General features: G+C 31.2%; 2 protein-coding genes across 6 annotated transcripts in view; both read left to right on the forward strand.

The window, feature by feature from the left end:
• Positions 1–7,480, forward strand: part of LOC123705546 (anion exchange protein 2) — a 108,724-nt gene extending 101,244 nt beyond the window's left edge. For all 4 annotated transcript variants that reach the window (XM_045654376.1, XM_045654377.1, XM_045654378.1 and 1 more), the window contains 5 exons: positions 351–598; positions 1,137–1,351; positions 3,268–3,476; positions 3,843–4,013; positions 4,519–7,480. In XM_045654376.1, coding sequence (XP_045510332.1) covers positions 351–598; positions 1,137–1,351; positions 3,268–3,476; positions 3,843–4,013; positions 4,519–4,590 — 915 coding nt within the window. In that variant the 3' untranslated portion in view covers positions 4,591–7,480. The remainder of the gene's footprint in view (positions 1–350; positions 599–1,136; positions 1,352–3,267; positions 3,477–3,842; positions 4,014–4,518) is intronic.
• Positions 7,481–10,881: 3,401 nt separating this feature from the next.
• Positions 10,882–16,280, forward strand: part of LOC123705124 (tyrosine-protein kinase Abl) — a 60,732-nt gene continuing 55,333 nt past the window's right edge. For both annotated transcript variants that reach the window (XM_045653758.1, XM_045653759.1), the window contains exon 1: positions 10,882–11,277. In XM_045653758.1, coding sequence (XP_045509714.1) covers positions 11,151–11,277 — 127 coding nt within the window. In that variant the 5' untranslated portion in view covers positions 10,882–11,150. The remainder of the gene's footprint in view (positions 11,278–16,280) is intronic.

Raw genomic sequence — 16,280 nt, forward strand, 5'->3', positions numbered from 1 at the left:
TAGAAAAATGTGTAGATAAATTTGTAACTAAGGTATATAGTTAACATATTCGGTTATATTTCGATTTTCGGTTATATTTTATATATTCGGTTCGTTTTATGGTCGTTGTATAGTCGTATTTGGTGTTATTGTTATGAGTAAAATAAAGGATCGAATATTATTAAAAAAAAAAAATAAGAGGCGGATAGAAAATTTAACTACCTATATCTACTACTGAAACATTGATCATTGTAATGATTAACGATATCCTATAGTCATACTTTCAAATCTGTTATTTCATACAAATTCATTATTCATATTCATATAAACACAAAGGTTTTTTTTTTAAATAATTATCAATTACGTTCCAGGCTCGCCGTGCCCTCGGCGACTTCGGTGTACCCATCGCCATCGTATTCATGGTGGGAGTATCCGCCTTCGTGCCAGTTTGGACTGAGAAGCTCAAGGTCCCTGATGGTCTGAGCCCAACAGCAGATCGCTCTTGGCTGGTTCCCCTCAACCCTGGCTTAGAGACCATCCCCGTGTGGGCAGCATTCGCCATGGCTTTACCAGCGCTCATGGTCTACATCATTGTCTTCATGGAGACACATATTGCTGAGTAAGAACCCTTTACCGATTGACATGAGTACTCATGGTTAGGTTTGAAATGCTCAGCGAACGTTCTTGCACAGCGATTTTGAATGGCTCAGCAATGTTTTATAAAACTGTGATTTTATCCCCATTTATTTAAAAATATTTATTTAAAAATGTTATAACTTATAACTATGTAAATATCTGTCAATTCATATTATATCTCTGTAAAAAAACACATGCGAGTTACATTTTTGTAGCAACTTTTGACTACACAGATGTAACCTGCGTATGCGCAATGCTTTACAGTCTATTTGTATCAACACAATATTAAACTTAAAATTGACTCTGAAAATCCAGCCTCAGCTCGATTTGAGGATGGAAATTCAACAGCTCGATTTAACGAACATTACTATAAATCTCAGTTTTTTTTTTTCACAACTGTACACGTTAACTGTACACGTAAGTCTGTTTTGTTTCTGATAATAAAAAAAGAGTGAAATCCAACTCGATTTGAGAGCAAAAAGCGTCAATTCACAATGCCTTTTATACCAATTTCTCTCCAGGCTGATCATCGACAAGCCAGAACGTCGTCTGAAAAAGGGCAGTGGGTTCCACATGGACATAGTGGTGATGTCGCTAGTGAACGCTGTGTGCGGAATGTTCGGCGCTCCCTGGCAGTGTGTGGCCACTGTGCGGTCTGTGAGTCACGTGTCTGCGCTCACTGTGATGTCCACTACACACGCGCCGGGTGATAAACCCCATATTGTGGAGGTTAAGGGTGAGTTTTGACGGGTTTAACACCTGTTTTATAACGAGTTTAAAACACAATTTATTAAGTACTAGCTGCGCTTCGTGGTTTCACCCGCATGGCTCCGCTCCTGTTGGTCTTAGCGTAATAATATACAGGGTGTAATCGTTAAGTGTGCACAGGCGATTATTCCGTAACTATTACAGATATCAAAAAACTTTAAACTGATATCGAAAGTATTTAACCTAATGAGTAAAATGGCCATAATAAATTTTTAAAAATAAAACGAGAAATATCTAAAAAATTAACTTGAAACCCTCCCATACATTTAGTATGAGATACGAATATCCCATGTACATGGGTTGATCCAAAAGTAATGATAATCAATATTAAACAAGTTCATTACAGTTATAATAATTATGTAGTTCTCTAGATAAGTCTTCTAACTAGAAAATATACTTCAATATTTTTTTTCCTAAACTTAAAAAAAAAAAACTTTGACTTCATCCACAAAAACCCCTCCACACGGCCATCACTTCGCTGTCGTCTTAAAATAATTTATTGCTAAGAAAGTGTTTCTTATGCCGAGGAAAGAGATAAAAGTAAATAGGAGCTAGATCTAAAAAATAGGGTAGGTGTTCAAGCATTTGGAATGCCGATTTTTGAATGGCAGCTGCGATACTGACGCTTTGTGATCTGGTGCGTTGTCTTGGTGAAACAGCGTTCAGGTCCGCAGTTTGCCATGTCTCTTTTCCTTACTAACCTACCGCAATCTTTTAATTTGGTCTGTTTAGTAAGATCTCAATAAAGTGGCTACCTTTTTAAAATATTCCACCATAATTATTTTTTCAGCGTCCCAAAAAACTACCGCTTTAATCTAACCTACTGATTTTCACTTTGAATTTCTTCATCGTCACTTTGTAAGCTCGCATCCAGGACATTGATTGTTTTTTAGTTTCAGCATAAACATGGTGAACTCGGGTAACGTCCATGATCACAAAACGTGACAAAAAATTATCCTGATATCATTAAAAATTTAGAAATTTACCCTCTAAATGTCGAATCGTTGTTTCTTCTTTTCGTTGGGAAACTTTCTGGCACGCACGGTTTACATTCAAATTAATGTAAATAATTGGAAACGTGGCCTTTTGATATGATTTTTTTGTGATTACTTAGTGAATACATGAGCAAGCAAAAAACATTTGTTTTATATTTTTATGTGCACAGGAAATACCCAATTATCATTACTTTTGTATCAACTTAGTACATTTAATATGAAAGATTTTAGCTTTTTCTTTCTTTTTTTGGTTTTCTGCTTTAATTACTTCGCAAATTTGAAGGGAAGTTCATTTAGAAACTGTAAATAGAGCTCCTTATTGTATTGCACAACGAGGACATCACTTCGAAAATCTGCTATGAATACAAAATGTATGGGAAATTAAATGTATGGGAGCGTTTAATTTAACATTTTTGGATATTTCTCGTTTTATTTTTAAAAATTTATTATGGCCATTTTACTCATTAGGTTAAGTACTTTCGATATCAGTTTAAAGTTTTTTGGTATCTGCAATAGTTACGGAATAATCGCTTGTGCACACTTAACGATTACACCCTGTATAGCCTTCCTCAATAAATGGGCTATCTTATATCTATAGCTATACCTAAAGAATTTTGCAAATCGGAACAGTATAGTTTCTGAGGTTAGGGCGTTTAAACAAACTCTTAGATTGTGAGTGGGATTTGGATGACTTAGAAAATAGAGTAGGTATTTTTAGTTTTACCGAGATTTATCTCAATTTCAAGTAAGGTTATAAAGAGAAAACATGGCATTTTTTCTTTCGACTGAGTTGAATATCGACTAGATCCATTCAAAAAATGTTTAAGAAATTGTTCGATCTTTTCTATCCATCATTGTCATAAACTTAAAATATTTCTTTCGCTTCCAGAACAACGTCTAACCGGTCTCCTCGTGGCCATACTCGTGGGTGTATCCGTGTTGGCCTCTAGCTGGCTCCGTATGGTCCCAATGGCGGTTCTCTTCGGCGTGTTCCTGTATATGGGTATATCAGCTCTGGGAGGAATACAGTTCTGGGATAGGTGCATCTTGCTGCTGAAGCCGGTGAAACACCATCCGCAAATACCGTATGTTCGACGGGTAAGTGATTTTTAAATAGATTTTTTTAAGAAATTTGTCGTAATTTATGACTGTACCTTCCCTGTCTTCTGTATTATGTTATTCGTCTAAAATTTTCTTAGTTTATTTCTAGCAGTGTCCGTTATTTTGAATACTATCAATTTTGGGACAATAAACATAACATGATTTTATAACTTTAAAAGTTAGTGTTGGATATCTTGGGACATTTTCATGAAAAAATGAAATCGGTAGAATACTTCTACCAAATATAGGTAGAAGTTGATTTTGCTAATGCTCGCTGTTTCTCTTTTTGAAATGGAGGAGGTTCTCAATTCTACCGTATGTATTTTTTTTACATCTAGTCTAATTATATTATTCTCATTCAAGGTACCAACTCTAAAGATGCACCTGTACACCGTGATCCAAATCGCCGGCATTTGTATTCTGTACGCTGTGAAGTCGTCTCGTTTCTCGCTGGCCTTGCCCTTCTTCTTGGTGATGATGGTGCCCTTGAGGATGTCCATGGTTTATGTGTTTACACCGCTGCAACTGCGTGCGGTAAATATTATTTTGTTGTTTGAGTTAGTTAATAATTAAGCTTATTATTATAATAAGTAGGTATGTATATTACTGTAGCTGACCAGGTAAACGCTGTTCTATGAGGACATATATTAAATAGCGGTATAAAAAAAAGATCACGAGATACGACTTATACGTACAGACCTATCGATTATAGACAAAAATTTTCATAATTTTTCATTTTCGAACTGTTCGAAGATGTTTTTCCAAAATATTTTTAAATTTTTATCACGATAATTTAGAATAATATGTTTCTGTTCTATCTTTGAGAGATAGAGCACGAATCTAGTAATGATAGATTAATTGATAAACTAGATAGTGTTGTTTTGAATGAATTAATCCAAGTTACCATTTATATGTGTGCTAAATTTCATTGTAATCGGTGCAGTAGTATTTTCGTGAATTTCACTATACAAAAGTTTTAAGATTTAAATTAAATAAAAGAATTTAATACATCATTACAAAATGATCTCAAATATTCCAGTTGGACGGAGCACAGAAGGACATTGAGCAGGATGACGAGCCCGATTTCTACGAAGAGGCTCCATTGCCATAGTGGACGGCTCTCTGCAGTGATTCCAGTGCATCCAGTCCAGTCACCAAGTCCGAGACGATATAAGCAGGTGGAAGAGCCTGGAACACTTGGAATTCTTGGATTGCTGGAACTTCTGGAGTGCTGGAATTTCTAGAGCATTCGGAAATTCTGGAGTACTGGAATTTCCTGAGCACTGGAATTTCTGGAACGCTGGAAATTCTGGAACACTGGAATTTCTAGAGCACTGGAATTTCTAAAGCACTGGAATACATTTCACTGCTAGAACCCAATAAACATTTACTGTGAAGTCTTTGTGCCATCTTAATGGAGTAGAATATATTCACGTAGATAAAGTAGTGCTTTGATTGCCGATTCGCAATTTTCTGGATTTGTCATTTTTGTGAAAGCTTCAAGCTAATTAAGATATATCCTATTAATTACCTATTTATTATTGTAGTTGATAATAATTAGTACCGAAATGATATCTAATTCTGGAAAGCCTAGTTTTGCTCAAACTCGATAATATGATTATATTTTTACCCAACTGATCGAAGGAGGGTAATGTTTATTTGTACTTGTTAATGTACTTAGCTTTTTAATATTTAAGTGTTTAATGTAAGAGATTTTGGTGTCGGAATGTTGTAATCTTAATTCTATATTCATGATTCTAGGATTAATTCTAAATATTCAAATATGTTTGGAAATGTAGTGGAAAATTATAAGTAATTAATATTTATAATTACTAGACGGTGTAATGGTAAAATGTTTTTTCTTTTACACAATTTATGTAATGTTGCAAAATTATTTAATTTAAATATGTACTTATTTAAAAAAAATATATATTTTTAGCTCTAAAAATAAGAGCCAAAGTGTAGGTGCCAAAGATATTTTTATTTTATAGATTATAAATTATTCAACGGTGTTATTTGCAACATTAATTTGGGAAACAGGTAAATGGACATTATAAATGAAAAAGCAGTATTAAAGTGATAGTATTATTTATGTAAGTTCACAATTCTATCGTGTCTAGTATTTTATCAGAATCAAATTAAATACTGTTTTAATATAAAATAATTCACTGGTAATTTTAATATTTATAATATACATTTAAGATAAAATGGTGTATATGCCAAGGATTTCATAAAGATTTTATTATAACAAATACTTCACTGCTTAATTAGTAATTACCATGTCCAAATGATAAATAATTTACTTTTTAATGGAGGGCCCTAGATTTAAAACCTCCTATAAGTTGTTTGAGAAACATGCCATTTTTAAAGTAATGCAGCTTTTTAATGTTATAAAGTAGAGAGTACTTAATTAAATTAATTCACATTGTCATTAATTAAGGACTTCGTACCTCGAGTGTAAATGTTGTTATGATATGGAATACATTCCCAATTTGTTAATTGTTTCTTCATCTAATTCATAAATAGTGTAGGTCAGATTTTATATATTTATGCTATACTAATAGCCAGTTACACAATTTCTTGTCATATTCTATCTGTGTATGAACTATCTTTATCAGCAAGTATGTGAAATTGGCTCTAACTTTTGTAATATAATAGTCATAAATTATTATCATAAATATCATATAAATTGTGGGAAGAATAAAAATGTATTGCTTATCCCTTGTAGAAGAATATTATTGATATACTAATTGGTATTACAAATACTATAATGTAGTGCTATTTTCTAATAAATAAGTATATGTCTTCTAGTTTTTTAATGTTTTGTTTACTTACTTATTAAATTATGTATATTTTTTAAGATGCGGGGCCAAGAAGCGATGATAATATCAAATGTGAGTTGTGATTTATAGTGATATATGTGTGAGATAAGTTTAATATTCATGTTTTAACATACATATCTGTGTGAATTAAATCACTCATTTTTTTTTTTTTTTTTTGAAAAATGATAACGAAATTATTTTAGTTCTTAAATTGAAAATTATAAATACAGAATATTTTAAGAAATCTAAAACACAGTTAATAACACATTCTAAAAAATAAAGGTAAGTACTTTTTAATAATAAATCAGTATTCACAAAATATACCTACATAAACCAAGCATAAAATGCTCACTACGGAACACATATAATAGAGAAGTGATGATTAGAAGGGATTGTTTTACGTAATTTTAGGACAGTTGGTAATTTTATTTGTTGTAGGTATTATTTGTTGAATTTTAAATGATTTTAACATTAGTACAAAGCTAATTCGTTGAATATTTACTATACCCACATTGTTTTGTCTTGAAATTAATTTAAGTTGGTTGTTTTTGACAGAAAAGAGTTATTATTTGTTAATTTTACGGAATTTTAGTGATTAAGTACCTACATTGTTTTTATGATGACACAAATTTAATTGTAATAGATAAGAGACACAAATGTATATTGTAGAATCTGTTTTCATTGACATTGTAGGTAATCTGTGTATTTCGTGAATGTGACTCCGATTTATGATGTAAATGTAAATGGCTACTTTAAATTGCACACGAATCTTTTTAGACAACAATTAACGTCTTTTTACCTGCTCAGATAATACTTTTTAACCGCAAACTTACTATACTTGCGGTTTGAACGTGCTCATTTATATATTAAAACTATTATATTAATTATTAATATAGAGGGATATTAACCCATTTAATATTAGAGATTGTTCAATTTACAAAGCTGCATCAAGTTTAAAACTTAAGACTGTAGTCTAAAGTTTTTAAAACTTTAATCTTTACCGCGAAATCACGTAAACACTTTATAAACTTATATACACAATTATTGACCACATTTGACTTTGACACTTGACAGTATTTTGGACAGGTCATAAGAGTTGCCATTTACATTTTCAGTTCATTTAATATAAAAAATATTCTTATTATGTCTTAAATCTGCTAATAAATTGGTGTCAAATAACGCGTTTTATTTATTTACTTAGTACCTTATCTTCCATCGCACATATTATAACATAATTATTTTTGTGAATGTGTGATTGTGTTTCATAGTGTGAGTTATCCTCCCCGAACCAAAATCAGCAGAAAGTTTAGTTAGAACATTTGCCAGCGTACTCCATCCATTACTTAATGATCTTTTTAGACAAATACATATAATATTATTTAATTTTTTTTACAAGGCAATATTATACAGTAATTTTCATCAATATGGATAGCATTCAAATATTTTTAATAATTAATGTTTATATTCAAGATCAATGTTATACTAGAATATAATATATTATATATTTATATTGGAATAATATTTTTTTTTAGAAAAATGCATCACTAAAAGTTCTGAGATCCATCTTGATCATTATTGTTCCATAACTCCGCGGGGAGCAAAGGGTCTGAGTAAACTTTTTCCAGTCACGTCGATTTTGGGCTTTTGCTTTGGCTTCTTACCACGACTGGCCAGTTTTATATTTTAGAGATCCATCACGATTGTTTAAATAAAATGAAAATATGCATAAATTATATACGTAATAAATAGCGACAAAAAAAAACTACATGAATACATTACTTGACATTACAAATAATGAAATAATTATCACAGTATTGTAATGATTCTTTTGACATTAAATAATTTTAACACCAGTGCAAACTTAGCACCCCATCTATGGAATTTTGGGTCGAAAATGACCTTGATCGTTAGGTCCCCGTTAGGTCCTTTAAGGTCCCACAATTTTTTCGTTAGGTCCCCTTTAGTTTTTTTTAAATAATTTTTTAAATTTTAGGTATAAAAAAATGCAACTTTAGCACACCATCCATAGAATTTTGGGTCAAAAATGACCTTAATCGATAGGTCTCCGTTAGGTCCTATAAGGTCCCACAATTTTTTCGTTAGGTCCCCTTTAGTTTTTTTTTAATAATTTTTTTTTAATTTCATCCATAGCAAAATTGGCGAATTTTAATCCATAGCAAAATTGGCGAATTTTATCAAAATCGTATTCTTTACCGTTAGGTCCGTAGAGGCCCATCATTGAAATTGTTAAATTATTTAAGTTATTAAAATCTATATATTAAATAAAAGAAAGTCGTGTTAGTTACTCCACTTATAACTCAAGAACGGCTGAACCGATTTAGCTGAAAATTGGCAGGGAGGTAGTTTAGAGCCAGGAGAAGGATATAGGATACTAAATATGTACCACGGGCGAAAACGGGGCGGACCACTAGTTATAAAATAATTGAAACCTGCGCATGCGCCTTAGAGCATTAAGGCATGCGCACATCATACATAAACAATGCGAAATTTAAATTGGTATCGTTTCATTTATTAAATTTAAATCAATAAATAAATCTTGTGTCTATACTAGTCACGTCTGGTTCGAAAGATGAAACTGGCTTTTTATTTCGAAAATTTATTTGGCAGCACTTGACAGTTATCTGTCATTAAAACCTGAGTTGTTGATGTGTCAAAGCTTGTCAAAGTGATTTTTTTTCTGCGATTTTAGCTTAGGATTTTAGTGATTTCTAAAAAAAAAAAAAAAATATTTTTGAAAACTGAGTTGAAAGCATGACGAAAACTTTAAACTATGATTAATAAATTTAAAATGAAACAATTTGAAAGAGATGTAGTTTTCAAGGAAAAACAAGAGTGTTTACGAGAAATATCTCAATGCATTGTTAAGTGTGACTTGATATTTTGATGCTTTTCATCTTGATTGCATTGCACATTATTATAAGTAGGTATGATTTGTTTAATATTATTATTATTTTGCATGGATGATACCAGTAATCCAGTTAAAAACTATTCAAGCAACAATATAAAATTGAACGATCTGTCCGTTCAAAATGTTTAAAGACACAAAATCAGTATCTCGTCGAGATTTATTCTATGACCAAACGGTTATTCATGTTGAAGAGCAGTACAAAAAAAACAAGATGGAATAACTGCAGACATGGAAGAGTTAATGATGTCAGAGATAATGATAGTGATTCTTATTCTTTATTCGCGGCTGAACGCGGCTTTTAGATTTAATATGATTATATTGATTAAACAAAATTTAATTGTATTTTATTTTGTTTTTTCTTACTTTCACTAGCTGTTCTTTTTTTATCTGTATCAGATAACTGTACCAGATTACATATATATAATATTATATAGATGAAGATGTTGTTAATCTCTCAAAAAAACAAAGCTCGTAATAATAAATTAAAGTATCAAAACTTTATTTCCAACTATAACCTAAGTTACCATAATATGATGATTTTTTGAATTTGCCGCCTTTTCATTCGTTAGCCGGACTCTATCACTATCACTACATAGGTTAAAACAAAGTCGCTTTCTCTGTCCCTATGTCACTTTGACCTTTGTACGCTTAAATCTTTGAAACTACGCAACGGATTTTGATGCGGTTTTTTTAATAGATAGAGTGATTCAAGAGGAAGGTTTATATGTATAATAACATCCATTAAATAGTGGAGAAGTACTGTTATTTTTGAGGTTTCTAATGTGATGTCGTAAAAAATTACATGTTTTCCGCTTACATTGCAAACGCAGGCTGAACCCTACGAGTTTTATCAAAATAATGTACTAAGTATTATGTAAAACCTACTTTTCAACCTAGAATTAAAATAACTATTAGTGTATTAAGTAGTGTCAATCTATGGTGTATATACATATTAATAAATAAGCACTCTCAGAACAATAGATTTATTTAATAAATGAAACTATACCATTTTAAATTTCGCGCTGTTTATGTATGATGTGCGCATGCTTTAATGCTCTAAGGCGCATGCGCAGGTTTTTATTATTTTATAATTTTAATAAAATAAATAATTCAACAATTTCAATGATGAGCCTATACGGACCTAACGGTAAAGAATACGATTTTGATAAAATTTGCCAATTTTGCTATGGATGGGGTGCTAAAGTGTAACTTTTTTATACCTAAAATTAAAAAAAAAAATTATTAAAAAAAAACTAAAGGGGACCTAACGAAAAAATTGTGGGACCTTATAGGACCTAACGGAGACCTATCGATCAAGGTCATTTTCGACCCAAAATTCCATAGATGGGGTGCTAAGTTTGCACTGGTAATTTTAACATTTATATAATAATTATTTGGTTCCATATTAATTAATATATTGTTGTGATTATTCAATATACTAAAGTTTCCTCAAAATAGATAAGTAAAATATTTATTAGATCATATATTAATCTCACGCAACACTGAAGATCGGACGCGTGACTATTTTGTCTATTCACTTTTTATCTGTGCTAATCTTCACAGACAAAGTAGAAATAGGCACAGTGCTGCCTCTAGTGATATTATGCTGAGACAAAAATCGACGTCAAACCAAACATGTCAGTTGCACATAATGGCGGAGGTTGTGTTTTTTGTCTGAGCGAATTCCGGTAATGTTTTTTCGAATATGTTCGGAGTCGGACGCGTGGTCATAATTTAATTTTGTTTAATGATTAATTTATTTGAACTATTGTGTTAAGTTTTTAATTTTAAAAGGACTTATTATTTAAAATGGGGAAAAAATACATCGCGCTATTAATGGACTTATTGAATTAGAGTGACAAGACGATAGGTCGCGTACCGGCATCGGGGCCGTGAGGGTGGCGGCTCTCCGACTTCAGGATGGGGGCCCAGCAGGCGAAGGAGCGTGGAACAGCAAGCGGGGCTTCTATTCGTTCGACCCGAAACAAGCCGCGGGTGCCGAAAGACCCCCGCATGCTTGGTTCGAATATATTCACAGAACACAGTGGTGAGTCACTCCATAGATTTATTCCGAACCGGTCCATTTTCCAGAAAAGAGGATTTATTAAAAATAAGTTTACTGCCCTTTGCTAAATAATTTTAAATGGCGAAATAATCTTAGGATATACGAAAACAGTATTTTTTACTTAGGACTAAAGTTATATACAACGCGTAAAAGTTCAAAAACTTAATGCTATTTCAGTTATTTTATACTCAATGAAGAGTTTCTACTTTTAACTTGTTTTTGAATAAAGTTTTCAAACTTTTAAAACTAGTTACTTATAGTTAACATAAACTGAATAGGTAGTATATGACTGCTATTACTATAAAATGTCATCTATTCCTCAAATAACCTAGTCTAATAAGAAGACATAGCAAAAGTTTGTTTAAAATTAGCCCTATTCACAGTGTAGAAATAAAAATTAATAATAATTTTTTTATTTTTTTTTGCAATAAGGCAAAAGTTACAGTTTTGTACCTACTTATTTTAAGTTTAAGTACTTAATGATTAATAATTTTAATTTTCTTTATTAGTAACTAAAAACCAAGAAAATAAATAATAACTATAGCTAATTGGGTATTATAAAATGATGGTATTTTAAAAATAAAGTCAAGTCTAAACTACATAGATAATTTTTCGATATTATTTCCAACAAAATTAATTGAGATAGATGTCTATGAAGCACAAATATATTATGTGCTTTATAGCCATCAATCCATATACAATATTCTGACCATCCAAATAGGTATCTGTCTATCCAAATAGGTAGGTATTTGACTAAAAAATTGTATAATGTGAAATATTATTTCAGGTATGGGAGTGAAATTGTACTATGTACATTCCTTTTAATATATAATTCTTCATTTTCCTCAATTAGTTAATGTGTAGCAACAGCCTACACAATAAACATTATTTGTTTAGAATAACATTAATTAATTGTACATGAAGGGTAAAGAAAAAGCTCTATTCATTAAAATTCTCCCAAAATTTTCCTCACTTTGTTGAAAAACAACAGTAATTATATAAACAAAACAGGTATAGGGGAACAAAAATACACCTACACAAATACGCAAATAGAGAAGTAATCTCATTATCTATTGAAGAGTTTGCGATGTGTCCAAATGTCTTTGTTATTGTGTACACCATAAACATCCTTCGTCACCTGTATGTTTGTACACATCACAATTCAGTCACATTGTTGTTTGTTGAATTTGTCTGAATATTCCCACTTGAGAGATTTTTGAAACAATAACCCTTGGGTATTCTTCATTTTCGTAATTTCATGAATTATCATGGAAAACACGTATTTAACATTCATCTATTGTGTGTATGCTATTTAAGAAATAATAATGTAACAATAAAATTTAATAACAATAAAACAAAATATAAAACAAAGAATTTGTAGGTACTGAAGTGAAATTTGGGCAGTAACTACACAGAGCTAAAGTAATAAGCTAAAATGTAATTTACTTGTTTACAACCTTGTATTTTCTCTTAACCTTGTTTAAAATCCCACTAATAAACTGAAATAGAAATAATTTCTTTCAAGGATTACAAAGATTTGTATAAGAAGCCAGAATCTTAAAAGAGTATAGGTTTGAATGGATATTATTGTTGAAAATTGTTAAAATCACTAATAATACACTATTTAAAATGCAATAAGAAATAATTTTTGTTTTACATAACTTTGGAACTACTAGAAATGTATCGCAAACAAATTATTTATATAAACATGTTCTACTTGAAAAATAAGTGTTGAACTATTATGATAGGCACTATATTTTTCAACAAATAGTTTCTTCATACATATTTATTTGTTTGATTAATGATATAACTTATTTTACGATTGTATTTTAGGATTGTTTAATAAGTATTAATTTCTGATTTTGAAAGTTTCTATGGTTGCATAAAAAGATTGAACCGAATACATTTTTACAAATGTTGGAATCAGTTAAAATATACACTTTTATTAAATTCACTGAAATATTAAAAATATGTACGTATCACAAAAATTTCGAATCAAAATTGCATAGTTACAAAATATTTCTTATTGTTCCGAAAAGTACATCTTCATCTTCTTACAAAGTAATAAAGAAGAAAAAGTGTGATTGAAATTTCGAGTATCACATGAACTGTTCTATAGAATTTATGCATTATAATTGCTTGCGATTTTTCAGATAGTTCTAATCAGTAGACTGTATGAAGTGTGTTTCAATTGCCCTGCTACTGTTATAACTGCAAAGCGACTGTATATTTGCATGCATGAATATGTCTCATAATAATCGAAAAACAATTTAATAATTTATCAAATTAAATTCTTCTATGAAAAGTTTTTCATATGCATAAGAAGAAAATTCTATAGATTTTTTTTATGCAATAATATGTATGATCTGTTTATTCATTATCTACTTTATCCTATTTTGTATGCTGATACCATTTAATGTCTTAAATCTCAGTTAATCAGCTTTATGATGTTTTTCATTCATTTTCATACTCCATTTTGCCCATAAAATTATTTCGAGAACTATGAAAAATCAACCTATTTGCTTACAATTTTGATAATTTTCAATACATTGTTTATCTGTTAATTATTCCTAGAAAAAATTTAAGTTGAGAATGTAAAATCTAAAACCAAGTTTGATAAACATGATATTAGATATAATATTAAAACTATAATATTAACAAGACGTGATAACTGCGTTAAAAACAACCGACTTCAAACTTGCACTTGCAAAAATGCCCATAAAATAAAAACTACTGGGCCTATCCGAATAAAATTTTTATGGGACCAATTCGACACCATCCCGCATCGAACAAAAAAAGAATCACGTAAATCGGTTCAGAAACCTCGGGAGTAATCGGTGTACATACATAAAAAAAACATACCGGCCGCCTCTGTCAGGTCATAACCTCCTCATTTTTTTTGAAGTCGGTTAAAAATATTAAACTAACGCCAAATAGCTACGCCATAAGTATCGCATTTTATTGTTATAATTCCGAAATTATAGCAATTTTACAAGTCCCGCAGTTGGTATTTTTTTCCTGGATACACAAAAATCGATTAGCCGTCAATATATTAAGACCAGTATCAGATACATCGGAACATTTCCCTGATAACGCTGATAAGACAATGTGAATGAGGGCGACATAATTCTCGAGTTGCAGTTGAATGAATTATTTCGTTTTGAATGAATTTACTTGCCACGTTATCCTATGTAGAATAACTATGTAGAAATACTTCCTGGAATCAGCGCTGTCACTCGACGTACTTGGGTAAAAAGTAGCCAGAAGATCCAGAATTCCAGACTATAATCTAAAATAAATTTTATACATATCCAATCAGCTGTTTTTACGTGAAAGAGTAACAAATCTTAATATATATAAATCTCGTGTCACAATGTTTGTCCTCAATGGACTCCTAAACCACTTAACCGATTATAATAAAATTCGCACACCATGTGCAGTTCGATCCAACTTGAGAGATAGGATAGCTTAAATCTCAAATCGTTTTAGAGAAAGCGGGCGAAGCCGCGGGTGGTAAGCTAGTAGTTATATATATTCTTACAAACTTATATGATAGTTATATTAATATAATTATCTTTTGGTACGTCCGTCTGTAACTGTTACTTTCTTATATCGTCATTTGCCTCAGATGTCTTCATCCATTGTTTAAAATACAATAAACACCCACACGCCACTTTCAGATTTATATACGCGGTATAACTGTGCTAGACCTAGGCGTAATTCAATAATTAATTATTTGTAATTGCTACATGCGATATTGGTCACGCGAACATAAAGATTTACAAGATAATTTGGATAAAACGTTTATCCTTTATTTGGAGATTTTTTAACAATTTGATTTAATAAATATATTCTCCCCCATTGTCATTAGACTACTCAAGTACTTTTCGAGTATTATCATGAAAACACATAAACAGATAGACAGGCTTACTTTCTAATTCATTAGTATTAGCGTGAATATGCAAAACACATTCAAGATCATGGTTTTTCTTTGTTAGAACACCTAGATACTTGTAACTTCTCGTAGAACAGATAGGGGCGGAAGTTCTCTCGACTGCATTAGCACACAATTGCATTCTTTGATCTGCCTACAAACTATTATAACAATGCCAGTATTAATACAGCTTTTTTGGTAAACATCTTAAAATATTTCCAATAAATTCGGTTTAATATTCTCAAGGAAAATATATTGCATGTAAATTCGTGTTACGTACATGACCCTAAAATTAAGAAAAAACATTGACGCGTCGCTTTTAAAGAAGTAAAATATTTTATAAGTATCTTTATATCGCATGTAATGCATTGTATTGGCTAGTCGCGATTTATACACGTCGACCTTAATGCATATCAGCAAGAACTCATTACGGCCTTGAACGCGCATATAGGCACAGGAACTAGGGTTGCCACTCGTTATATCTATACAATTGTTGTAGGCTGTACGTTGTACATACAGTACAAACTAAAACACACTAGAACTCGCATACTAAATTATTCCGAGTGCAAAACTTTGTTCTGTAGAGAGTAAAAGTTATCGTAGTAGTTTAGTTGTGGAATTCACTTGCGAAGCGTTAGTTTTGATTTAATAATTGGTGAACGCTCTTAAATCCTCATGAATACGTAGTTCCGTAGTGGTCGGTCTTTGAACTTTGTTACGTTCGTAATGTGAACTGGCATACGGCAACAATAGGCCTCCCTATCTTAACTATTCCGATAATGTGTAACGACATGTTTGGCCGATACCGCGGTGAAGCGAAAGCAGGAAGATAATTCTTGTTTCTCTCAAAATTTATAAAATAATCTCCTATTAAAAGGCTTGTTTAGTAGGTACGAAACTGTTAGTTAAATTACCTTACACGGTTGCTTTTTCATTATAATATTACGTTAAAAATATAGATATTGACCGTAGCTTTTAGTTTATGAATTTAACGTACAACGCGGCACAAACCACAGAGCTAATTCCGATATGGATGAATATTAATTTAGAA

The sequence above is a fragment of the Colias croceus genome, chromosome Z (genome assembly GCF_905220415.1).
Source record: "Colias croceus chromosome Z, ilColCroc2.1".
NCBI classification, from domain to species: Eukaryota; Metazoa; Arthropoda; class Insecta; order Lepidoptera; family Pieridae; genus Colias; species Colias croceus.